The 26879-nt window shown below is 41.1% G+C and overlaps 1 protein-coding gene across 3 annotated transcripts in view; it reads left to right on the forward strand.

The window, feature by feature from the left end:
* Window positions 1-25214, forward strand: part of TRAF3IP1 (TRAF3 interacting protein 1) — a 42649-nt gene extending 17435 nt beyond the window's left edge. For all 3 annotated transcript variants that reach the window (XM_032190566.1, XM_032190568.1, XM_032190569.1), the window contains 8 exons: window positions 3641-3739; window positions 8688-8778; window positions 9449-9535; window positions 10138-10258; window positions 10408-10444; window positions 10999-11075; window positions 21327-21550; window positions 24802-25214. In XM_032190566.1, the coding sequence (XP_032046457.1) occupies window positions 3641-3739; window positions 8688-8778; window positions 9449-9535; window positions 10138-10258; window positions 10408-10444; window positions 10999-11075; window positions 21327-21550; window positions 24802-24967 (902 nt within the window). In that variant the 3' untranslated portion in view covers window positions 24968-25214. The remainder of the gene's footprint in view (window positions 1-3640; window positions 3740-8687; window positions 8779-9448; window positions 9536-10137; window positions 10259-10407; window positions 10445-10998; window positions 11076-21326; window positions 21551-24801) is intronic.
* The last annotated feature ends 1665 nt before the right edge of the window (window positions 25215-26879 follow it).

Below are 26879 nucleotides of genomic sequence, written 5' to 3' on the forward strand. Positions count from 1 at the left end.
TTTGGCTAAAGTCTCATTCTGTTTAGACTAATGAAACATCTTCACGCCCTTTCCCAATGTCACTATTTTTACCTTATGTAAAGAGGCTGTGTTGCTGTGTATCTTCCCAAGAATCCCTGTTTTCTTTAGGCTTGCATTTCAGTGGGTTTGAAAATGTCCGTGTTGAAATAGGGAAGCTGTATTAGAGCTCAGATACCGTATTCATAACAATCAATAGTCATGTCTTCAAAAGAATTTGGAAAAAATAAAAAGATGTTTAGGCACCTTAAGTACCTTAAAATGTTCTGGCACTTTGGCGTGCTCCGAAATAAACAAGTGTTTATTTAGGAGCTTAGGTCAACTTAGTGCTTATTGAAAATTGTATATCACATCTCATGTACTTACATGCTGTGAGGTTTTAATAATTTTGTTGCTGAAAAATACCATCTGGATTCCATTAAATGTAGTCTTATTTTACTACTTAGTGATCCTTAGCTGATCCTACAACTTTATTTATTTATTTTCAAAATGGAATATTTTCTTTATAGCCTAGACAGGCCCTAAACTACAGTGACCAGACATGGCATGTTTTATGGGACCATTTCTTCTTTTTCTTCTTTAAAATCGTTATACAGTTATTCTAATAAATGAAATGTGATTTACCTTTTATCCCATGTTTTGTCTTTAAGGTAAATATTTTAAAATACTCCTTTTTTCATGATGCAGCAGGCCGGTGCACTCAAATGTCAGTTTACCTATATGATAAGCACTTGGGGGCATTAACCCCCTTTGTTCTAGCACGGCAGAGTTGCAATAGGTGAGTAATGCTCTTAGATGCTCCAACAAGTAATCCAGAGGGTAGCAAAAACCCTCTGGAGCTGTGCTGATGCCTTTTGCTCACTGTTCTCTGTAGTGGTGGATGATGACAATCAGAGCTTTCTGTATTTTCTAATGCTAACTGGAGATAATTACATGCATACAAGTCGAGCAGAAAGGGGCTAGTGAATGCCAATTCATCCTATTAGATAAACAGAACTGAAGTGGAAAATGGAGGACAGTTAAGCAATTACAAGCATGTTTGCTGTCCTGGTAATGAAAACAAGTTGTAACATCATTGCTCACATCTATATATTAAGAACAAATTTCTGGTGGCATTAGAACAATTTTTTTTTATAGTCAATGTTATTACTAAGGCCATAATTATTTCATAATTGCAACATGCCTTGCAGCAAAGCTGTTTTCATGTTGTAGAGATCTTTTTTGCTAATTTAAAAGTTGATTTATAAATTAAACACGTATATTTTTTTAAACTTACAATAGCTCTTAATTGAGATCTGAACAACTTTGCTTTAAGACACTGAATATTGTGCATATGAAAATAGTTGGCTTATTTCTGGAGCTAATGCTCGTGGTGTGCGTGTGTGCACACCACGTGTGTGGACTGGAAGAAATTTGCCCACAGACTTGCATGTCTACCTATGAATATTAAAAGCTGGTTCTGTAGTAAGGATTGATGCCACAGAAGAGGGTGAGATGAAAACCAGGAGAATTTATTTGTGGTGGTTTTACCAGACCCAGTACATTATTGTAAACCCAGCTTTTGAATGCAAAGAGCTCTTGGTTTGCAGTCTGTGACCTATGCAGTGGTTTCTCAGGGATGTTATATTGTATGTTCAGGAGGAAACCAAACAGAGTCTTCTTGCTGAGAAATTAAAACAACTAATTTGGGGAATAACCCAAAGGCAACCTGCCAGCCTGCTGGACCGCAGTGGCTAATTTTGAGATGTCACCACACGTGCCTGCTGTCTGTTGTGCATACCTCGCTGTATATTGGTTTATTAGGCAGAAAGGAAGCAAACAACAATTCATGACGTGCTCAAACAGCCTCCAGAGAGAGAGCTGAGCCAGCTCTACAAGTAAGGGAAAGCAGTGCTTGTCATGTCAGGTCTAGTTGTCTGGATAATTGGAGACTGTCAGAAGGAAACGTGTGAACTGCCCTGGGAAATCACATTAGTCATCTGTCTAGCCCACAACATCTCTCTGACAGTCTGTACCCGTTCTGCCAGTAGCTGTTTATCAGTGGCAGGTTAGTATCTTCAACAACAGATGCCTTGGGAATTGTTTTAATGTATGGCATGACGTAATAAGTTTCTGAATTAAACCCTGCCTTTCTGATGGAGTGGAGGACTTCACTTTCCACTGTTGGGATGGCTTTTCTGCAAAGCTCCAGACCTCATGGGTGCCTTGTGGCACAGCTCTATAGGCTGGAGAGGATTTTTTTTTTTTTTAAATGCTTGTTTCAGATTTATTAAGTGGTGCCTCACCCTGGCCTTTGTCAGCACAGGTAAACGAAAGGGCTGTTGGCCATTTGCTGCTGTGTATTACTTCTATCATAAGCAAGCAGAACTCAACATTGCTGCTGCAACAGGCTATGTAGCGTTATGGATGCATGGGTAGATCCTCTGCTATCGATCTGTATGTCCTGAAAGCGTCAGCTTTATGCTGCTTGTGGTACTTGCATCACTGTTTTGGAAGCGTTGGAGACTTCGACCTTAAGTGTTAGGCAGGCCTCTGTCCGGCAAATCTTTTCCTGAGCACTCAGCACTGTTTGCTGATTTGTTCTGGTGGTGGAAATGTGGCCTGAGGATAAGGGCACAGTGAGTCTGTCCTTTACCCTTGTGTTACAGTTACTTGTTTGCAGACAAGGTGACTTAGAAATGCTCAGTTCAACTCTTGGGCAGCACTTTGGGTACCCCTCTCTCTGTATCTGCAGATATATTCCTCTATCTTCCTCTTTCTGAATTTATTCTGATTCGACCAAAGCTAAATATTCTACCCATTCAGTAGGTATTGTGACCAACTATATGGTGTTCTTTTTTTTTTTTTTTTTCCACATTAAACACTCAGCTGTGTTTTCAGGAATCACGTACAAATGGTGCTGAATCATTCCTCCTTTGTCTTCCTCTGCCCCAAATCTTTCTTTTTCCTTTGTCACATAACTTAGAAATCACCAGTATACCTGCACTTCAGCTTTCTTCTTCCAGTTCCTGTTACCTTGCTTTTGTCAACATTATTCTGTTGCAACTGGGAGAATTAACTTAAGAGAATTGGTAAATAAGAGTCTTACATATTTTTAGTGAAAATAACCACTTTAGGTAGCATCAAAAGTGATGAATTAGATTCTTCTATAGCATTACCAGCAAGTTGTGGAATTAATATACTGGAAATAAGCTTTTCTTGCTTGAAATTTCTTAATGGCTTTAGTATGAAATGCATTTAAAGCAAAACCCTTTGAAACAAACAGAAGTGCGTTGTGCATTGCACGTAGTGCACAAACAACATTGCATATTGTAGTAATTACTTAGTCTTTGTTAGGTGAATGCAGTATTGTGTGACTGGCTATTTGGCTAATAAATACCTCTAAATCAGTTCTCAGTTGAAGAAATTGCCTTTAATTTGCAGTAACATAAGGAGTTTAATCAGTGGTCATGTAAAAAGCCTTTGTGAACTTTAGATATTATTTATTTGCATTCAAGATGTTTTATTAAAGTGGGGTAGCTCTTAAATACCTGTTAGACTTACTAGTTCTTTAGCAGGGCTTTTTATTTAAAATTGTTGTTGTATCTGTGGTTTCATTTAACTGTAAACTGTTTTCTTTTAGGAACTATAGAGATGAAGAGTGTGGCAGATGGGATTTCAGAGGACAATGTTGCTAAACTGCAAGAGAAAGCTGAACCAGGACTTGCAGTCAAACAGAATGGTAGGAAGAATAAAAGCTTGCCTGCCTTTGAAAGTCTAACTACAGTGCTTTGGGGTCAAGCTTGAATCCATGCAGTTAAAATGATTTAAGTTAAATGACTCAATCCAACTGCTCCCTTGTATTTTAATCAACTGTTGTGATTAATGTCCTGGCTGGATAAACATGTGTTCCCTGATAAACAAGCTAGTCTAGTATCCTTCTATCCTTTCTTACCCTTATGCAAGTTCTCAGAGTTTACACCGTCCCAAGGAAGAATGCACCTGAATCCCTTGGGGACTTGTTCTTTGTAAGAAGTGAATCACTGCATGTTGCCTTTTTGTGCAAATGTTTGGGAGTCTTGCTCAGTGTTTGCATTTTACAGGATTTTAGAGGCAAATTCCATCTCTGCATTCCTACTTCTCCATTTTTTTTTAAAGTTGTGTATGGCTCCCAAGGCATCCATTGTTAATGAGTTATTTGTATCCAGATACAGTACACACGGAGTAATAGAACCAAAATGTAGGAGAAAGAACTGACATTTAAGCAAAAAGCTGTGTTTTTATTTTCTCCAGATCCAGATGCTTGACCTAGTTAGGAGAGTTGATGCCATGTATGTGGGAGGTCAAAGGCTGTTTCCCAGTCCACCTGTGGCCTTTAGGGCCTCATAGCTGGGTCAGTCCAATGAAATGTAGACAGTTGGCCAAGACACTTGCGTGACTTTACACAACTGGGAGAACTTCTATGCTAATTCCTTTTATCTTTTGGAGCTGTCTTGTCCATTGGAATGCATCTGCTATGGAATACAATTTTATATTTCTGTATTTCCAATTTGAATGTGTGTGAGAGAAATACCCCCAGGTTCATTATTGATTTGGATCAGATTTTCAGGTGGTATAAAATACAAGTTGTATTTTCAGCTGTGTTCAGTAAGAGTGTAAAGTACTGGTACATTAGTGAACCTTAATTTTCTGTAAGTTCTTACAGGAATGAATATTTCTTTCACACATTAAATTGCTTTCACAATTGGAATGCAAAATCACTTACAACAATTTATAACAGCAGTCATTGCAGATAGCTAAGTTGAACGCATATTTTTTCAGCAATCAGCATACGTCAGAAGTGACCTGTTCCTTCTTTCTGTGTTATTCTTGTAACTGCAAATGAAAGTTTCCAAAGGATGCAATGAAGGAGGAGCCAGGCTCCATCCAGTAGTGCCCAGCACCAGGCTGAGAGGCCCTGGGCACAGCCTGGAGCCCAGGAGGCTCCCTCTGAGCACCAGGCAGCACTGCTGGGCTGGGCGGGTGCCGCAGCCCTGGCACAGGCTGCCCAGAGCCTGGGGGGGCTCCTCCTTGGGGAGCTTCAGGAGGCGCCGGGACCTTCAGCTGAGCCACCACAGCTCCTGCCACTCACCTGACCCATACAAAATGTGAACCTCCTTTCCACAGACGCTGGGAGGGCAGCGCCTTACACCAAGTCATGTCGAGGCCATTCTTTAAGCAGTGTGTGAACGTGTGTGTTAACAGGAAGGAGTGGGAAGCATGGAAGCAGGATTTTTTTGGTGGCAGTGCCAGTTTACACTTGCAAAAGCATTTAGGAAGCTACTGAAACTTGGCTCTGTTTGTCAAAGCATGCCATCCATCAGTCCTTGCAAGATGTTTAAACACTGCATCTGTTGCTTGTGCAGCTGGGCCATGTTAGCATTTAGGTTGATTAACTATGCATTAGATTTATACTCCAGTGGAGTTAAATGGGAGCTGGGTGTTGAGACTGCTTGAAAACCACAGTTGGTGTCCTTCCCCAGCAGCTGTGCCTTTGGAGGTTAGTCAGGGAGGAGCTGAACTCCATTCTCCTACGGGGTTTTCAAGAGCGCGCACAGTGCTTGTGGCTACTAAATAAATAAATAAATTTGTGAGCTGTTTCTGAATTTCCTCTGGACCTTTAATTTATGTTTGGGGCTGTGTAAACTGCTCCTTGAAGGAAAGCAATCCCTGTGCTTGTAGCAGTGCAAGGTAGGTTGGCATGGCTTTGCCCCTTTAATCATCCGTTGTACCTTTTTGCACAGCTCCTTTAACTTTCAGGACTGTCTGCTCAGATATTCTATCCACGCAATTGTTTTGATCCTCCACTGTCTTTTGGCTTCTTAAAAACGTTTTGTTTCTGATGTTTGATCTGCTTAATGACCAGAAGAACACTGATGTCTGTAGCACTGCGGTGCAAGTTGCTGGAAACAATCCCTTGTGTTTGTCCCCGTTCTCCTGGCTCTGGCAGTAGATCTCGAGTCCGAAGCTGGTTGTAGTTGAGTGTGTATTTTTCGTGTCTCGTTTGGTCAGATTATTTTTAAGGATTACATATAGCTTCTCTGAAAAATCGGCATGTTTGGTATTTCCAGGTGGATTTGCCAGTGACTCAGGATCAGTTGAGCTTATAGTGAGTGACAAAAGACCAGCAGTGAGCATACCAACGATAGCTAAAAACTTCTGGTAGAAATAAAGCGGTGCTTTTTGATAAATAAAGCACTTCTGTGGGACTCTTAACCTCTAATGGTATACATTAAAGATTTTTTTAAAAACTGAATAAAAATACAATTTGTGTTTGCATACTTTGAGTAGACTTTATTCAAGTAGTTTTTAGTTAAAAGAATACCAAAAAGCCATCTATGAAAGTGCTTTTGTGCTTCAGTTAAGTGCTTTGCTAAGGAAAAAAAAAAAGTAATGGTTTATGAGCACTTTATGGTTTTTAGCTTGACAATAAGCAGGTATGGTGAGGAGCTTCTTGCAATGTGTTACAGGTCATTATTATTAATAACCAGTTCAATAAAATGTGCACTTTCCATTTTCTTAATGTCAGTGCGGGACATTGCTGTGCTCTGTTACTTGTGTTTGTGGCTTCTGTTTGGATTAGAGCTGAAAGTTTTATTCCAACAAAACTCCCCTACAACTGCTGGAGAATTGGGCCAGTAACAAAGGGTGAGTGTAGAAATCCCCTGGCAGCCCCAGGGCCTCCCTGGCTCGGCTCTGTGCACGTCGCAGCATCGTGCTGAGGCATCGTCGGAGCTGGGATGAACCAGGGGAGTGAGGTTTTTAACACAGAGTAGCTGATTTCTTGAAGGATTCTTGTCAGCCATCGGCTTTCTGTCTGTGTGAAGCCAGCGTGATACGTGTCAAGGTGCAGCGAGAGCAAGAAATCAGCAGAAGCCCTGGGTACAGCTGCTGCTGTTCCAAAAGCTAAATTATTTAGCAGTGTGCACTCCTTGCTTGATGGTAGCTGTTGACTTGAAAACAGAAATAGGGATCCTTGTAGGCATTTTTTCTTGGGGTCAGGTGTGTATAGAGGCACGAGGGGACTGCAGGAGCTTCCCACAGAGCGGCAGGAACCAGCTGTGTCTAGGATGCGTGGTGGTGTTTCAGAACGAGAAGTAAAGCTGTGCCATTCGTAGTTGTTTCGTGATCTCCATCGTGTGCTAAAATGCCTTTTGCCGTGCAGAAGGAGGATTTGGAAACCCCTATCACACCCATTAGGCAGCTGTGCTAATTGAGCCACCCTGGGAAGTATAGGAAGTTTATGATACAGCCAGCAACTGGGCAAACCCTTTTGATTCAGGCCTGGTGTCTTACTGCAGGGAGCACTTGTGTGAGGCACAGTTGTCTTTCCCCATACCAGTAAGAGTGAGGGAAAACTAACCATAGTGCTTACTAGTTAAGTGCATCTAGTGCTTTCTAAGGTAAGGGTATTTATGTATCTTCCATATGTTCTCCAGTAGACTGTGTGTAGGGTTAATACACTGTTTAAAGATAAAGTTTCTTCAAAATACTGTATAAAACTACTTAGTAGTTTTAAATGTGAAGGTCCTACAAGTGAAATGGCTGTTCAGAGAATACACAAACACATTAGGGAGGTGGAATACAAGACTCTGAGAAAGGAAACTGTTTCTTTACCTAGATTTGGGTCTGTAAAAGTCAGTGTGGCTTGGCCTTTGGTGCCATTCATTGGTGATTTCAGAGCTGAGAGATGCTAGGATGGAAGAAACAGTGTTAGAGATGTCTTTTGTGTGTGTGGCATTACACAGGAGCAATGCTTACTGACAGGGAGTTCATCTGAGCAAGTTTTCTAGATGGAATTGAAGGACATCAAATGCTTTTTCCCTACCAAAATTATTTTGTAGCAACATTAAGGCAGAAAGTGGTGAACGATGCCTGCTCAGTTAGATTGTCAGGACAAAGAGGCCATTTATCTTCTCTGTGTTGTGGAGGGTGGTCCAACCTGAGCTTGGAAGGTGCGGGGTCACGTTGTCAGCTGCATCGTCTGTCCGGTTTCAACAGCAAATGGGTCAGCCCTACAGAGAGCATCAGAGTGGAGGAATGATAGAATACACACTCATCCTCCAGCCATAGGATCCTTCAGGTTGGAAGGGGTTTTTGGAGGTCAGCTGCTCCATTTCAGCCCTGTTCAGGTCAGGGTCAACTAAGACCAACAGTAACGGAAAATAAGGAGTTAAATTAATGTAAATAAAATCAAGGTTTTAAAAAATCAATGTAGAGATACAGTTTTAAAACCTTTTTTTTTTTTTTTCTCTTGTGACTTTGTAGAATGAGCAGCTTGAAATACTGCAGACATTGCCGTGAAATTATGAAAGAACCAAGTGAGATGATGTCATTTAAACATATGAGGGAATTTCACGATATTAAGAAACAAATAAAAAATGAAAGTTTAAACGTTTTTGCTGTGTCTCTTTTGAATTGTGAATACTCTGAGGTGTCTAAGAACTAGAAATTCGTAAGATATTTAACTTTTATATAAGCGAATAGAGTTTTATTTATAAAGTTTGTCATATGATGTATTTCATTAGCATAAATTATAGTGCTGATGAGATTTGAAGTACTGTTGTAAAGAAAAGTTAGATTTTTCTTTGCAACTTTGACAACTAAGCCAAAATTACGCTTTTTTTTTTTTTTTTTTTTTCATTTAATAGAAGAAGAAGCAGAGAACATTGCTCCTGAAAAGCCTGCAGTGTCTGAAAATGGTGAAGTACCCGATGATCTTCCTCCTCAGGCTATCCAAAGGTTTGTTTCTTTTCTTTATTCTGTCTGAATGAAGCTGTGATGGTGTCAGGAGGTAATTCAGTCAATTTGAAATTTTGTTCATTTTCCTTTCCTTCTACAAACAAAACTAGCATTTTGAAGTGTTTTGGACTTATTTTCATAATCCATGAAGTGCTTTGATGCAATCTTATTAAAGTAAGAGGGATGTGTGGAGTGTCTATTGAGAAGAACATTGCATTATGCAGATGCATTTCCAAAGTATTGTGTTAAGGGTAAGATGAACTTGACTTTCAAATGCCAATTTACTTCTTCTTTGCCCAAAGAAAGGCTATTGCAATTGTATTGCTTTTTTCCTTTTGCAACGCAGCATGTATTTCTAATGCTAAATTTGTTGTTAATTCTAAATTACTGTTGTCTCACTAAAAAAAATAACCTGGATACAAATCAAGAGGTGGTTCTACGCAAAATCGTAATCTTTTTCTTTAAGGTCACACTTCCTAGATTTTGATTTTTCCTAGACTCCCACTAGGATAGAAGGTATTACTATATTGGATTATATGCTGTGAATGTTTTGAGTGTTTTTATGCATCAACTAAATTACTGAGTTCATCTGTATATGCATGTCTGTCTCTCTGGGGGACATATGAGGCTTCCTTTTAAAATATAAATGGAAAGATCTCTGTTCTTGCAGACGTATTCCCCGTCCCAGCAGTGCGAGACCAGCACCGCCTCGAATAGTAAAACGTCAAGAAAGCACAGAGGCCTTACTTCCAGAAAGGTAAGGAACGTGAGAGGTGGCAGAGCAGACTTTGCCAGCTCTCATGCCACAGCATTATATTTTCTGTCCATCCCCTGCCCCTGTATAGCATTAGCGGGGAATCACCTTACTGCTCATTGATTCAGATTAGAAAATTCAGATTTCTGCAAATCCAGTGCATTATCTAAAAGTTACATTTAGTAGCTGCATCTGCAAGTTCAAAGATAAATTTTATTATTTTTTTGCCTTTGGGAACTCTGAAACAGGTAAGGCTAGAACATTAAGCTACTACTAGAAGAGTTCTGTAAAACATACAGTGAATATTGCATGCTCCAGAAGGCTGAAACAGCCACTTGAAATGATGGCCCAAATGGCTTATGGGTGACCTCTATTAAATGCTGAGCACTAAAGCAGTGTGTCCAGAAGGAGAGTAGTGTCCTGTTGTGAGAGGAGGATGACTGACTGTTTTCAGAATTGGATTGTGACTGGAAATGACAGAACTTTACGTGCTGCTTTATGTTATGGGAGGAAGGGAGAGAGCTGCTGTCTCCTTTATTCTGAATAGATCTTAATGGGATTGGACAGATCTTAATAGATTTTCATTTTTGTTTTGTCTCTTTCAGGAGTGGTAGTGGTAAAACAATCCCAAATGTGATCACAGACCAGCAGATTTCTAATGATGATGATGACCAGTTTGTGGTGGAGGCAGCCCCACCAGTGCCTGAAATGCCAGAGATGGAAACGGTCTGTTAATGTTGCAATTATAGCACCTTTTTCCACGCTTTGTAGCTTTCTTTTTTAAAGTAGCTTCTAGCTAAATGTTTCTTTGACTAGTTGTATGTTACAGCAATGTTAACTTTTTGCAACTAAAGCTTTCTTTCCTGCATGTGTAGGAGCCAGAAGTGGAACTGGTCGAGGATGAAAAGCACGGTATGTTTGTTTGCTTTTATATATATTTGTATACATAAATGTATAGAATAAACTTCACGAAGGGACAGGAGCTTGCAACTTTTGCAAGACAACCAGGAAATATTTATCAAATACCACCGTGTTAGCTGAGCAGCAGGATTTACAGCTGATGTCAAATGCAGTGTCACTGTTTACATCTCTCAGAGAGACAAGATGGGATTGGTTGTTGAATGCAGGTTATGGAAAAGCTTCTAGAAAAATTCATATGCTGGTTCTTTAAAATAGTTATGCTTTCTTGTGATCTCTGATTCAGAGGCTTTGATTCATTATGGTTAAATCAGATGTAACTTAGGCAGGTGTATTTATCTGTATCAAAAAAATCCTATCAAAGGAATATGTATATGTATGTGTATATAAAAAGATACTGGAGAAAATAGATCAAAAAATACCTTGTATCTGAGTAATTAAAATACATAACAGAATGCTGTTCTTGTTGGTTTTAATGTTGTTGTCTGAATATTCTGGATAATATTATAGTGTCAACCAATGCTGAGAAATGTACTGATTTTCACCAGGTGGGCTTGTAAAAAAGATCTTAGAAACAAAGAAAGATTATGAATCATCACCAAAATCATCGAAGACAACAGAGAGGGTAAGATGGTAACGGCCTTTAAAGAATCATGAATATTAAATATTGTAATAGTGACCTTTTCTCTCCCTTACTGATTTTTTTTTCCATTTTTGACCAAACTTACCTCCCTCACTTGTTACCACTGTTTTCCTCCTTCAGTCCTTTACATTCTCTGCATTGTGCTCTTTCTCAACTTGACTTCTTGTGTTTACTGAAACGCTGAATAAAATCCAGAACTTTTTCAGGTAGTCTTTAGCCTGTTCTTTTTCCGGAACAAAGTCTGCTGATTTCAGCCTTGCCCTAGATGTAGTAGGACATACTTTACATTTGCACAGCTGCAGCATTATTATTTCAATCTTAATTGTCCTCTAGGCATATGAAGAGCAGTGTCCTGTTGCCCGACAACTGTTATCATTGCCTAAAAAAATAAGACCTCTGGTGCAGTTAACCATATAGAGTGTTTTCATATCGCTGGATGTTACCCTAGTAACATCTAGCACACCCCAATGTTACACTCTGAATCTATGAAGTGATTTTATTTTATTTCCCCAGCCAGCAGTTGGGAAAGGGAAAGAACTAGGTGTGTATGGCTTTTATGATTTTTTGTTTTTCTTTTTGTTTTGTTTTTTCCTCCTTGGGGGGAGGGGATTGACAGCTTAAAAAGGATCTAGAAAAGGTCTAGCAGGGGTTTAAAAAAAAAAAAAAAAAAGCAAATGGTTGAAACACCAAGATTTTAATGTCTTCTTGTCACAACTGGAAAGCTTTTGCCCTTTTAGCTTTGTAAAGCTCATGTTGCAAGAAGCAGCAAAAGGTAGGGGGGCATTTTTAGATTGAGTTTTTTGGTCCATTGACCCTTTGGCAAGTTTTTAAATCAATGAGGTAGTTTGTTGTGCTGGTGAGGAGGTGCTGAGGAGTGCAGTTCAGAATACTGTTATAAAAATACAGACAGATACACCACATTTTGGAAAGGCAAATACTATTCAAGAACTCTTATATCTTCAGTTGCACGTCTCTTTTAATGTTAATTCAGTATTGTAGTTTTTTACCAACCATATTCTTTTTCTGGGGGGGAATGATCCATGATTTGGCATGCTGCAGTTTGATAAGGTGCCATGACTCAGACCTCAAGAGTTAAACTTCTCACAGTGCTGAGTATCAAGCTCTTTCAAATAGTTCTCTGAAATCAGTAGTGACTTTTTGAAGCCTTGACCATTTCACTGCCTCTTTTCATTTTATCAAATATAGTTATTTGGCAATGAGTAAAATGCACAGCTGGAAAAAAAAAAGTCCCTGAGGGACTGAAAGTGTGGTAGACAGTAGGCTGTTTAAAAAAATATTTTTATCTAGATCTTGTTCTTCATTCTTCAGAAGCAATTACTTCATAATTGCTTCTAGCAATCTGCAGCAGAAGGGACACAGCCATAACTTTTTAGGGTTGCAGTTTTGGGAGGGTAAAATCAACACTTCTCTTATATAGAGACACTCCTATATGCTTTCTTGTTTAGTAGTAGTAGGTTATGCTGTCCCACAAACCAGCCTTTTTCATGCCATCCCCAACACGCTGAGAAAAACAGAGAGGTAGATCAGAGCTGTGGGTTATCTTCCTATCTGAAGTTTGAGACTGTCTGAGATCCAGGCCTGCCTGGCTGACAAAAATCCCTTTCACGTATTGCAAGGGCTGAGATTAGGAAGAATTAATTTTCTTCTTTAATATAGGAAAACACCTTTGGTCATGTTACATTATAAATTGACACAGCTTAGCCTAAGTTGCTGAATTATGTACCATTTATTATAAACATGCAGCCTGTATTGCCTACGTACTGATCATTTAAGTGCTGTTGGCTATTTCTAATGAATGTCTGATGTGAAAATTTGCCTGCTGAGTAAGTTCTGTCTTTATATAGCTGTTTGGAGAAAAGAAGGGTTTAAAGGTGATATTGCTGTGTTTATGCAGTAGCTCTAAAGCTCATTACTGGAGTGTATGTTGAGCTGGCACTTGTGAGAACACGAGATGCAGCTGTTCCTGTTCCTGGTTTTATAACTAGGTGGTGCTGTTCCATCATCAATCTCCAGGCTAAGTTTTGGGACAGCAGTAGTAGTTGATTTCATGATTTTTCCTGCTACTACAGAACTGTACTGAAGGCTGTGTTGTTCTGTATTGTGTCCTGTCAGGTTGAGCACTGGACGTAGAAAGGGACAATGGGGAGGATTTACAAAACCTCATGGATTTCATGCTCGGGAAGCTTCCTCTGGTGATTGTACTGAACTTTTTTTCTCTTTTTTTTCCCCCCTATTTTTATTAACTAAAATGACTCACTGTTAACCCCTTAGATTTTTTTAAATGCACGTGGACAATTGCGTCCACGTACAATCATTGTTTAGTCCCATTGCCTAGTTTCAGTCTCTAAAACATTCATTCAGTCCTCGTTTGTCTTTTGTTGCATTTTTTGAAGCACTGATCTGCGTTAGCAGCATTGATAATGGACGACTAATTCTGGAAAAAAAAACCTGCTGACTTCCTGGTCTGTCACGTGCAACATACAGCAGTAAGCTCCTGGAATATCATCTGATCTCATATCCAAGCAGCTGGCTGCTGCTGCGTTAGGTTTCCTTGCTGCTACTGCTTTTCAAATTATGTTGAAGAAGTTGTCGTGATCGAGAGAGGAGAAGCATAGTTTTCCTGACAGCAGAGGGAAAATCAGTGCACAAGGTGATTAAAAATGCTCAGAGCTGGTGCCTGGGACTTGACAGATATAGCTCAGAAAACATGAGCTGGAGAGAATACTGAGTTCTGGGGATTTATTTTGGAGGATAGAGATGCTGTGATGCGGGATAAAGTAAATGTAAAAAAAAAAAAGCAACAACAAAAAAAAACATTTCCAATGTGATGTTGTCTCTAGGAGTCTTTCAGGGGCCGGACATGCAGCGTGTAGCAGGTATGGGTCTGGCATGCTTGTGCGTGACCTAGACGTTCCTGAGATCCCAAGAAGACAGCGACGGGAGTTATTCCTGTGAGAGAGCAGAGCAGCGGTTTTGGGAAGGATAGTTAGTGGTCTGTGGAATCTCTTTGGGGAGAGGCAGCAAAAGTAATTAAAAAGAAAGAAGAGTTTCAAGTGGTGTATTCCTGCCAAGTGCTCCAGGCAGGCAAGTGGAACCAAGTCCCGTTAAGTTGCTGGGACTGTGAGAATGGGTCAGCGAACTCTGGCCAGCGTGTTGTGTTAAATAGCCGTATGTTCTGTGCCAGGTCTAGCTCTGCAGTCTGCTGGGAACAGTATCAGTCTGAGATTTGACCATTTCTCCCCAGACTGTCAGCTCTTTTGTTTAATTTGTTTTCCATCAAACTCTCCAGAAGAAATATCTTCTACATCAGTATGCAACAGGATTCCAAAATGTATTATGCATGGAAGAGTAAAATGTGATTCTACTTCTGCATTTTGGAGTAAGGTAACTAAATTCCAGTGAAAACTAGAAAGAATACTTGCTTTGGGAAATTATAGCTGAAGGTTATCCTCGTGTCTGTCAGTAAGAATGTTTATCTTCCGTGGTTTTCTTAAACTATTCAATACGTATAAAAGAAATGAAATGTTTTCCCAGTTATATTCATTAGTCTTTAAAACCTTGTTTTTCTGCAAGTTGAGAAAATGAAGGGAGAAGAGGATATATCTGTATTCTGAGCACTGGATCCTTTGGCTGATGCTTTATAAAGTCCAATATTCAGTGTTCAACTGATCAGTGGATCTACCTGATTTATTGTGGATTAGTCAATTAGAAATTAGGTGAAGCTGCTGACTTGATACTTAATCAAAGTGTAGCACTCACGGGCATGTTTCACCCCTTTGCTTCTAACTGCTGATTGCAGAAGAGAACTTATTTGTGTTAAAAACATTCATCTCAAACCTTTGCTGTTCTGAGTTTCCCAAACATACGTTTGCTTTTTAAGAAACTTTAATAAAGAAAACGAAGAGGGAGGAAAAAAAAAAGAAAAAAAAAAAAAAAGAGTGGGACTTTCATCACATAGATTTTGCATGTGCAGAAACTTAAAATAATATACACGATTTTCAGGTCAAACAAAGAGGTCATTCTGGAAATACACAAGATTTTTGCTGCCTTGATTAGCTGTGTTCAGCTTAACAAATTCCTAAAAAGAATTCCTAAATGTATTTGTTTAGAATGTAATCCTCTTATGTTAAACAGAGAAAGAAACAGATGGTACCTTTTGTATTCCACTTCATTTATTTGATGTGTGGAAAATATAGGCAGGTTATTAAATAGTTTAAGCAAGTGGGATCACGGAATTCCCATCTTTACACTACCAAATGCAGTTCGTAGGCTTCAGAAAAGCAGCTTTGAGGTTTGTGCTAGGAACAAGTGATATTGAAATGGCTTAGCACCTGGACCATATTAACCCTAATTACAGATGTTGTAAATTAAGTAGGTACTTCTGAGCTTAGAACAAACAGAATCGTTGCTGATTCTGTTTGTTTAAAGTTCTTCAGGACATTGATTTTTACATTAATCCATCAGCTGGGCAGCGTTGTGCGTCCCCTCCAGTCAATGCAATTAGCAGTGTGACGTGTTAACCATATGTATTCGTGTGTCCCACCATTTAGGTGTCTTGAAGAGGCTCACGGTTGAAGACCACAGCTTCTTAGCTTCTTAGTAACAACTCTCAGAAAAGAAATGTGGCCCTCAAGTAAGTGTGTTACAAGCTGTGAACGCAGGAATGGGATTTTTGTCACTCTTGTGATATTCCTGGTGTCATGGCTCCTTTGCTGTGGCCTTTGCACACAAAAACACAAATGTTCTCTCCTGTGGATATAATATAAATACAACATGAGACAGCAGATGGATATGTTAAACAGAAAGCATGTACAAAAGTGCAGCGAGGCAGCTGTGGTTTCCATCCCCAGGAAAGGATGCAGCCTATCAGTGGTGTAGCAATTGTGTGGTGTAGGAGACAGTGCAGGTGATTTTCGTGTATTTCAAGAAGCTTATCAACTGATCCGGCTAGGATATTCTCCTGGGGCACAGACTGGTATGGAAGCAGTTGGTTTACACAAGGAGCATGATGATTGCAAATTTTGGACAGGAAACAGGCTGCTGTTTCAAGAGAAAAGGAGGTTGCGGACCCACAGTTTTGACAGTGTAGGAAGAAAAGGAAAGTGGGACAGGACTGGCACCCGTTATGCCCTTATAGCTGAGTTAAAGCTATCTGCTCTCATTAATTACTGCTAGAGTTGTCTCGTGGTGCGTGTGTGTGTGGTCAGGCTCACAGGATTCCGCTTAGCATGCTGAACATTGCTCCAAATACGTGAGGTTTTATTCTCCACAGTACAAAGTTACCGGGAAGGAAGGCAAGCTGGCTCAGGGGGCTGAGGTGGGATGTTTACCCACGTCTGAAAATTCCAGCTCTTTTTTAGAGGTGTCAAATGTGAACTGAAGGGTGTGTGTGTGTGGAATCTCCAGCTCCCTGCCCTAAAAAGAGCAACCTTTTTTTTTTTTTTTTTTTGGTCTTTTGGTGTCTTCCAAGTGTGAAAGAGGTCAGCCTAACTCTGGTGAGTCTAGCAGCAAAGAACATCATGTCTCTGCCTTGGCCTGCTACTGAACTCAGTACCTGGCATAAGCAGAAAAAGCATCCTGTTCATTTGAAGTGATTTAACATTTACCATTTTCCCCTCTGTTTCTGTGAAAGAGTTTCTTATGGTGATCCCTGGTGGATAGTTACAATCTGCTTAAAATGCAGACTCTGTAAAAACCAGGAAAAGAAAACACCCTTTATGATCAGAAAATATTTTGTACAATAAAAAAGCCCACGTTGTTGTTTTTGCATCGAATGTATCAAAATTACTTGTCCAAAATGAAGTTTCTGTCCTGTCCTAGCCATAGAAAGAGCTGGGAGGGAAATGGTACTGCTCAATAAAACTGTGATTACTTGGGTCTGTTTCCATAATGGGACATAACACAATTGTTAAAAGGGGCTGTAGAAACTATTAGCTGCTTGATGGATGCTTGCTCTAATTTGTTTCATATTTAAAAACTGTTAATTTTAAACGTGGAAACAAAGGAGAAGCTATATAAAAGCAATCAAATCCTGTTTCTAGAAATGAACTTTTCAAACACTGGGGGGAAAAAAAATCATGCCACCTCTTTAACGCAGTAGACGTTAGGCATTTCCAATGCCCTCAACAGTATGGATATTGGGAATGGATGTCCTGTGAATGATCCTTTTTATGGAGCTGTGCACGCTGTAATATTTATAATAATTGCTTTAGCGAGGGTAAATTCTGGTGGTTTCTGGAAGCCTGTTGATAATATCCCCTGTATTGATTAAAAAGAAAATTTCTGCTTTTTAATTTCTGAGGTCCCTGCATTTGAGTCCACGTTGTGTTCTGTTCGGATTGAGGTAATGGGAAAGGCAGACTTTTTCCCAGGAATCCAAAATAAACATTTATCTTGGTGCCTTATGAAAAACATGAAGGAAAGGAAGCGTGTTGGGCCTACAGAAGTGATATAGTCTGTTATATGGGGATAATTTATTGATTCTTGGGCTTTTGTGAAAGGAGAGTTCATTGAGGTGTATGACCTAATTAAATAGACTGGAACAATTCTGATTCTGGCGTTTTTCTTAAAAATGAATATATCCTGTTACATGTTTGTGCAGAATGAGCAAAGGTGGCATTCAGGACTCTTACCACCCACGTTGCTTGTTGTAATAAACCATCTGCCATAATTCTTAGTAATTTAAGAGTGACCCATGCAGGCTTTAACCCATAGCTGTACCTGTGAAACCGAGAACAGACAGTACGGTGGTTGTATTTTTTTTTTCTTCCCTTAGTTGCTTATAATCAGCAATAGCTGGTGAAGCTTGAGGACCTCTCCGTGATGGTAATTCTGGGCCCTGAGCTCAGCTTTCTGTGGACTGCAGGACGTGTAATGTGGCATCTTGGAGTAGAAGTCTGAGCGGAAAGAAAGAAAGGATTGATTGTTATTTTTTAACTCGAGGAGGGACTGTGCCTTCAGGTGTTGGGAAATCTGTCTTGGGAGCTTGAAATTTAAGTGCTTCTCTTTTAAAGAAGGATACGTTAAAAAGCTCATGTGCTCTTACACCACTTAAATTGTGCAGTTTTGTGTTTCGAAGACACTGAGCTTCTAACAACCCTGTTGATGGACATTTTAAAGTCTGTAGAATATTTAATAGATTTATAATGTTTTTATATTTCATTACTCGAAATTACTTTAGATAGGATGATACTTTGTGCTTTTTATGTTAGTTTTGAAGAATTGAGCTACATAAAATGTCCTGAAGTTACAGGGACAGTAAAATTATTTTTTAATATCTTCTAACATACTTTAAGGGCATCTTCGTGATTAATAGAAAATATTCCACTCTGTTTTATTTCCACTTGAGCTTTTTGAGCAGCTGCGTATTTTAATATGGAATATTTCAAATTGTTAGCTGGATCCATGCTTTAAAATTATACAATTCTGCTTTGCTCATTTACTAAATTGTGGGATCTTCATTCATTTTTTATTTTTCATTTTTATACCATGTTTGCTGGAGTTGAGAGGTGTGGCTGCTTGGAGTGTGTAGGCATCAGGGAGGTCATGCAGCTCTAGAAAAATGTAAAATATTGAACTCTGAAAACAAAACATGAAGAATAATACTTCATTTTTAATACACACACACGCACACAGATGTGTCCTTGGATAAAGTACTGATTGAGTCTTCTTGCTTTTGAGATAATGGTATTTGAATCAAATTCCTTACCTCCTGGCTATGGATTTTTACAATGCAGGCAGAGGAAAGTGGTGAGGGTTTGGTGCACGTAGGAGGAAAAACAAGGCAGCAGGACTGTTTTCCTGGGAAGCTGTTGATTATGGTACAGCCTTGCTCCACTGTTGGACTGAAGGTGATTTTGCTTATAGTTAACCTCCCAGTTACACGTGGAAACTCTGGTACCATGGATTAAGCCTTGTAGATGGCCTTGGTGGAGCACAACATGATGAAGTCAATGGGGATGCCACTGGCTGTGGTTCCCAAGGTTTGCCGAGGAGGAGACCCAGGGGAGAATATCTGCTCGACCCTAAGAAGCTGTGCTCTGAACGTGGGTGCTCACCAGCTCCTGGGGGATGAAATGGGTCAAAAAGCAGCGCTTTCATCTTTGCGTCGTAAAGGAGAGCAAACACATGGATGCCTCCGGAAAGTATCTGAATAACGTGTTTTATGTGATGTAGCATAATGAAACACCTGCTTCTGTCAGAGAGGCACAGGTCGAGTGAGAAGGAATTAAGATGAGTGTTGTTTTTAACAGTTTAGCCAGCACTCATGAATTGACTTAGGAAGCGCAGGTCACGAGTTCAGCAGCATTTGTCACTTCAGCCCAGTTGCTAATTAAACAACTTTAACGTTATAAAATCACAGTCAGCTCAGAAGTCCCACAGTTTTCGTGCGCCGTGTGTGTGGTAAAACACAAGCATCAGACGTAAGTAAATCTCAGCCTTCAAATCTTTAGAAGTATTTTTCTAAAATATATATCTGAGTTCATCAGCAAGCCAAGGGCTGCTGAAATGTGCTTGGCAGTAGTCCCTGCTGCCTCCAAACACAGCTGAACAAACAGCCCACAGCTCGCACAGGAAGGCAGGCCAATTGGGTAGGAGGGCAGGAGGGGACAGTGTGGTAGATATCGTGTCCCTGCAAGGGAGCAGCACGCTGCCACCCCGGTGTTTATATAGCCGCGAGGAACTCTGCTTCGTAATGGGTTGATCCTGTGGTTGGGGTGGTAAAGAAAGACCTTTCTCGTTTTCCGGCATGCATTAAATGACTGAAATTACTTTAAATAAACTTTGCTTAAAGCCTCGTGTGTCTTAAAGAAAAACTCGGCTTGGGAATTTAGACATTTAGGGCTCTGGGATAGAAAGAGAAATTTGGCTGTTTTTCTTGGGGGGTGAAAAACCATGGGCTTTTCTTCCATGGTGATTGTTTTCAGGGAGGGCTTTCCTGGAATAAAGTGTTCATAATGACAAAGTGTTCGTCATGTGGCATCATTTTGCTCTTTTTAGGGCATCATTTTGCTCTTTGTGACTGCCGTTTTAGCACACGCTTTCCCTGTATTTAACTTGCAGCGAGGCTTCGGAGACTGACCACAGAGAGTCTGCTGGCTGCTCACGAGGGAAGCGTGCACAAGCCCAAATTATTTTTGAGTAGTGCAGTTTATTGAGGCCACATCTGCAGCCGGCATGGCTTTACAAACACTGTTAACAGAACTACAAGGAAGGGAATAACCACCACCTATTTCAGCTGTGCAGCATGCGGTGCTATTATTGGGACCAGCATTAGGAGCTGGAACTGCAGATACAACCGGTGGAAAGAGAGAAGCATCTTGAAGGGAGCAATTTGGAGAACTAAATGATGTGCTGCAAGGTGGCTGTAGTCTTGAGCATCCAATGCAGCTCCCAAAACAGTGCCTTGAGCAGGTCCAGTGAATGTTTGTGGTGTGGTACCCTGTCAGCATAAGCAGGGACGCTTCTGCTTCTCCCAAAATACTGCCCCTCAGAAGCTATGATCACGGTCTTCTGGAGTTGAACGTGACCTTTTTTTTGGTGTGGTTGTATTGTAACTTGCAGTAGTATTGAGTGAACGTCAATCCATGAAGCCCTTGTGCTGGGCAGCCCCCAGGCGTGCAGGGGAAGGATGGACGGACAGATGGATGGATGGACAGACAGATGGACGTGTAATTTAGAGTGGCAGCAGCAGATCACTAGCAAATGTGTTGTTCAGCATTACGTGTGTGTTGAGAGATTCTGTGTAATGATGCCACAGTAAGCCCCAGAAGCTTGCCTTTTAACATCAAAATACGTTGAGCTGAAGGTATTCAGTCAAACATGACCAAATGAGGTGGTCTCCCCCAACACCTCCCCCCCCACTGCTCTGGGAAAGATCATGTCAAGAACATCAATGAGGTCATTTATGGGATCAAACACTAATTTTAATGTTGTGTGCTTTCTGACCCAAAAGCAATTTAATATTGCTGATGTTATTGCAGAGTTCTGTAGCAGCTCTCCCTAGCAGTGAGACTTGGATGTGGTAGACTTTCTGCTCATCTGTTTCTAGACTATTGCTTCATTTCTTCCCTTTCATTGCAAGCTGTCATAAAAATTTCTCCAGATACTTCAGTCGGTGGTCTCTAAAGCCTTCATCATTTGATACTTCGTGTACAACAAACGTTTTTCCTAATTTTGATGTTTTCTTTCTTATTCATTCCTCTTTGTTAGGAGAAGCCTCTTGTATCAGAAGCAGCTAGGAAGAAGGAGAGAGACCTGGTAGCCAAAGAAATCGAGAAGTTTCAGGTCTCCATTCAGACACTGTGCCGGAGTGCCCTCACACTTGGCAGGATCATGGATTACATTCAGGAAGACATGGATGCCATGAAGAATGAGCTGCAGATGTGGCGGCATGAGAACAGACAGCATGCAGAAGCTCTGCAGAAAGAGCAAAGGTCAGTGTGGTCAGGGAAAGTTTGATTTATCTCTCAAGACAGATTCTTGTTTCTAGGAGAAGGGAGAGTTTTACTCGCTCTTAAAAGCGAATTTGTCATCAGTCACTTTTGTGGTTTGGGGAATTTTTTTTGCAGTCCAAATTGGTTTTTGAAGTGTTAAAGTCTGAAGGTCTTTTCAGCTCAATTTCACACGATGTACATGACAGCAGAGTTGCAGACATTTATGTGAGATGAGAGGGCTTAATGTTTTTGCTTTTTTTCCTTCACGAATATTTAAGGAGCAAACTGGGTTGTGAACTGGGACAAGCATCAGATTCCCAAATCACAAACAGCTTTCTGTGTGCCATCAAAGACTGTATTCTGCAGCAGTGGTAATAACAGTGGTGATTGTCTGTGTATGGTCTAAAAACAACATCAGAAAGCAAGGAGAGGAAAGGTGGCATGCCTGACAGAGTCAAGGAGGTCAAGCCTAGAAAGAGTTTCTTGGCCTCACTTGCCTGACCGATACATCTTTATTCTCCTTGGAAACAGAACTACCATGCCAACTGTGTCCTCTGATCTTAAAAATGATCTTAAGTATTTATGATGAATTTTATCTTCTTGGATTCACAATGAGACTAGATAAATTTGCTCTTCCCTGAATCGCTATGCTTAATTCCTGTAGAAGCAAGTATGCCTCTGAGTGGTATTCTTAGCTAAGCCCCATCTTGGTAAGGAGCAATGTGTTAAATGTTGGAAGTTTTATAGCTGCTGGCTTAGTCCACGGGCTGGGGTGGGAATTAGGGCTTTGGTTCACATATAAAGTGTAATGATGTTAATTCCTTGCACTTACATAGCACCTTCTATCCAGGAACCTTGGCAGAGTTTTAAACTGTGGTTGGCCTCGAAATGCACCACCTCTGCAAAGAGAAAGGAAATGGCATTTGACTTTATTTTTCTGTTGGAGAAACTGAGGCATCAACCCACTCCCCTTTGCCAGACAGCTCAAACCAGAGCTAGGGATAGGGAGCAAGTCTCGCACCATTCTCCAAGCACGTGCTCACTCGGTGGGTCCACTGTGGCCAAACAAGTCATCTATGCTTCAGTTGGTTTCCCAGTGTAGTTTCTAGGTGTGCTTAACTGGCTTTTTCTGCCCACTAAGTTCCCTGGCAGATTGTACCTCAGACAAAGCTGTCACCTTCATATCGACACCAAAGGAGAGGAGGAAGGAACTGGCCCCCTGACTTTGTTTGCGGGTTGATGTCAACCCAAACTTTATGATGGACAGCTGTTTCGTGCAAGTTAGCATCTCTTCAGCAGAGCCACTCAGTTCTCTTTCATGAGCCAGGACTGCCACAGCAAATTGCAGCACTTCATGAAGATCAGTATTAGATCCTAATCAGATCAGCGCAGTGCTATGGCATGTCAAATCCTTCGTGAAGAATTACCCAGTATCAGACATGAAGAAGTCAATGCTTCCCATATGTAGTGGAATTTCGATGCGTGTCTTTGTTTTTTTTTCTTTTTTTTTGCTTCTGTGAAAGACAATTGAAGGATTCCACTGGGGGAATGGTAGTGCAATTTCTGGTGATTTTTTTTCCTGTGATTTATGCTGATGGTGTAGAACGGAGGAGAAAACTAAATGATTATGAGATGCAGACTTTAGCTAATGAGTCCTTAAAGTGACTGGGTAATTCAGAATGACAGCGGGCTGGTTTGGTCCATTGATTCCTGAGCTGTTAAGCATTCCTGTAGATCAGCTAAGCATCACAGAGAGGGGCACGTTGCTTTTAAAGCCAAACAGCCCCATTCGCTTAAGATTTGCCATTGTGCTTGTGGTTTATAAGCATATAATTCCCTTTTATTAAATTTCCTATTAGTGTAGGATTGCCTGCCCTTGTCAGCAGCTAGTGATGGGTCAGTTTTCATGTACCTCACCTCTTATCAGATGTCTACCTGCTGTCACTTGGTGCTGCTGGCAGCCACTGATGTCTTCACAGAATCACAGAATCACAGAATTTCCTAGGTTGGAAGAGACCTCAAGGTCATCGAGTCCAACCTCCAACCTAACGCTAACAGCCCTCCACTAAACCATATCCCTAAGCTCTACATCTAAACGTCTTTTGAAGACTTCCAGGGATGGTGACTCCACCACTTCCCTGGGCAGCCTGTTCCAGTGCCTCACAACCCTTTCAGTGAAGAAGTTCTTCCTAACATCTAACCTAAAACTCCCCTGGCTCAACTTAAACCCATTCCCCCTCGTCCTGTCACCAGGCACGTGGGAGAACAGGCCAACCCCCACCTCGCTACAGCCTCCCTTGAGGTACCTAAAAAGAGCGATAAGGTCGCCCCTGAGCCTCCTCTTCTCCAGGCTGAACAAGCCCAGCTCCCTCAGCCGCTCCTCGTAGGACTTGTTCTCCAGGCCCCTCACCAGCTTCGTCGCCCTTCTCTGCACCCGCTCAAGCACCTCGATGTCCTTCTTGTAGCGAGGGGCCCAAAACTGAACACAGTACTCGAGGTGCGGCCTCACCAGAGCTGAGTACAGGGGGACGATCACCTCCCTAGCCCTGCTGGTCACGCTGTTCCTAATACAAGCCAGGATGCCGTTGGCCTTCTTGGCCACCTGAGCACACTGCTGGCTCATATTCAGCCGACTATCAACCATCACTCCCAGGTCCTTCTCTGCCAGCAGTCTTGCTGCTGGCCTGCTGGTTTCTTGTAGGAAATAGCAGGTAGCAGGCCAGCAACCCCCACAGCAGTTGAATTTCTTGCTCTGCGATGTGCTTCTCTCCCTTAAACTCTCGTGGTGAGGCCCGGAGGGCTGGCTGTCACCACGTACACCATGGTAACAAACAGGGGCCCCAGTAAAGGTGGGTGTTCCTGCTTTGTTCTGCCCTGCAGAGTCAGGTTGCTTCGTCCCTGGGCCAGGCAGTTGCAGTTCTTGGCTGAGTAAAGTGAAAGCAGTGCTTGACACACGTGTAAGGTGGGGTGAAATAACTGCAAAGCACGGAGATTTTAGCAGAAAAGCTGTATTACCAAGACGATACTGTTCACTTTGAATTGCGGGTGATCTTTCCTGAACAATATTCTTCTCTGTCCACGTTGTTAGCTTTGCCTTTGTGCTTCTTATTCTGAACTTTCGTTCAGGAAGGGTGGGCACCACTGAAATTCTTTGCAAGCTTTCAAGTATTGAATGTACGTTCTTGGAGGCTTAAGTAACCTGAAGCAGCGTAATGTTTCCAATAACATTATGCTCTTTGTGTCTCTTTCAGCATCACAGACAGTGCTGTAGAACCACTAAAAGCTGAACTGGCTGAACTGGAACAGTTGATTAAAGACCAGCAAGACAAGATCTGTGCTGTAAAAGCTAATATTTTAAAAAACGAGGAAAAAATCCGGAGGATGGTTCTCAGCATAAACTTGTCTTCAAGAAGGTGAAGAAGGAGAAACAAACAAAGAAAAACCTTGGGACTGACTGACATTCGTACCAAATAAAAAACAAAATAGTGGAAAAAAGTCAAGATATGCCCTGTTTAGATGTAAAATGGTTATGGACCAGAAGCCTAAAAATTATATAAAATCCCATTATTACACTGATCTTCAGATGTTGATATTATCCAGGATAAAATTATATTCGCTTGAATGCTCAAGTTGCAGAGTTATTAAAATAACTTGTTTATTTAGATGTGTACTGCTATTACTTAACAGGTCTTCACCGCCCTCTTCCCCTCTGTGAGCTGCTGAGCAAAGTTTCTGAGCCAGTTCTCCGTGCATCCCCTTCCTCTCTTTGTATCCAATGAGGTTACTTTTGGACACGTGGCTGTGAAAAATGGGCACGAGATGTTTTTTTGCCCCTTTTTAAAGAAAAATGTTCCAAATTTCTGCAGGTCAGAATGTTCCTGAATCCCGTTCATCATGTACAGCTCTTGCAAAGTTAGCTATAAAAAGTCCCCCAAGATCAAGAAGCAAAGCCTTGTGTAACTTGCAGTTCTTTGCATCATTACAGAGATGATGTCATGTTTTCAGAGCTATCGGGAGTCTTATTAGGAAGGACTGAAAATGCAATACAAGCATCACCATGTAAGGGAGCAGAAGTATTTTATCTGCACAGGTGTTAATTCCATTTTTATTGCATATGTTCATTTGGAAAGGATTAATTTAAGTACCTGTTTCCTCCCAAATGCATGTTCCCGTAACTTTTTGTATGTGAATAATTCCACTGATTTTTTTAGTTAGCTGCAGATGTCTGTACTGTTTTCTTAATGACCTCTTGAGTGTACTGCACGTTAGAGTCCAGCTTTACTAAATCTGCAAAGTGTGTTAGCATAGACACAACTATATGACACTGCACTGAGCACAGGAGGCTTTAGTCCTCTGCAAGGCTATTCTCTCAAGATTTTTATAACGTGCGAGTACATCTACTCCCATGTTGTTTGGATTATTTATGAAGTGGCAGTGTCCTCTCTTCTTTCTTCTTTGGTTGGCAAATCTGTTTCTGTGTTTTTTTTTTTTTCTTTCCTTTTTTTTTTTTTTTTTTCCTCCTCTGGTATCCGGACCTCAAAAAAATCTACCAAAAGGATAATCACCAGATAGCGTGAGTATTTAACATGCAAATGTGGACGTTTTAAAGGGGTTTGTGTGTTTGTTATAATGAATAAGTGGGGAAGATACTTCTTTTATTTTCTTTGCTGTGTAGTGATCTAGGGCTAGGCCTAAAGGTAGTTACCCCAGAACTTGGGAGTGTGACAGATATTCAATATTTTGTTGGTGTAAAGTGATTCATTTTCTGAGCTCAAAGGAATGAACAGTACATTGTATCTAGGAGTTGCATTCTAGCTTTGGTCACCATAAGGGCAGGATGCTTTGCTGCACAGCATTTTGGTGGGGGTGGAGAGGAAGCAGGGGTTTGTGAAAGAAGAGAGAAAAGGAGACCTGTTTTTACCTGTTAACGGGGTGTTTCAGATGTTCTCCAGGGACACAAAGTGATTTCAGCTCTTCTCTGGGTCAAGCAGGGTTTAAATCATGACTTTTCCTTTCCTTTAGTTGCTGCGTTTCGTGAAGTTCCCTTCTCCAGGCCTGCTCTCCTTGTCTCCCCCTTCTGAAGGATGCTGCATGCCCTTTGTGTGGTGGTGTGAGCCTTGTATTAGACGTGACTGTCCCCTGGAATGGGGTGGAAAGCCTAGCGCCCATGTGAACATGGGGTGGGAGGCACTGATACGGTTCCTTGCTTGCCACATCTTTTGGGAGACCTTAGGGATGGCTCCTGGCATCTTTATGCAGGCGTTTTCCCTTAACGAAGAGGGAGGTGGGAATCCTGCCCAGCCTCACCGTCAGCCCAGATACATTCCCG

This window comes from Aythya fuligula, chromosome 6, assembly GCF_009819795.1.
Source record: "Aythya fuligula isolate bAytFul2 chromosome 6, bAytFul2.pri, whole genome shotgun sequence".
Taxonomy (NCBI): domain Eukaryota; kingdom Metazoa; phylum Chordata; class Aves; order Anseriformes; family Anatidae; genus Aythya; species Aythya fuligula.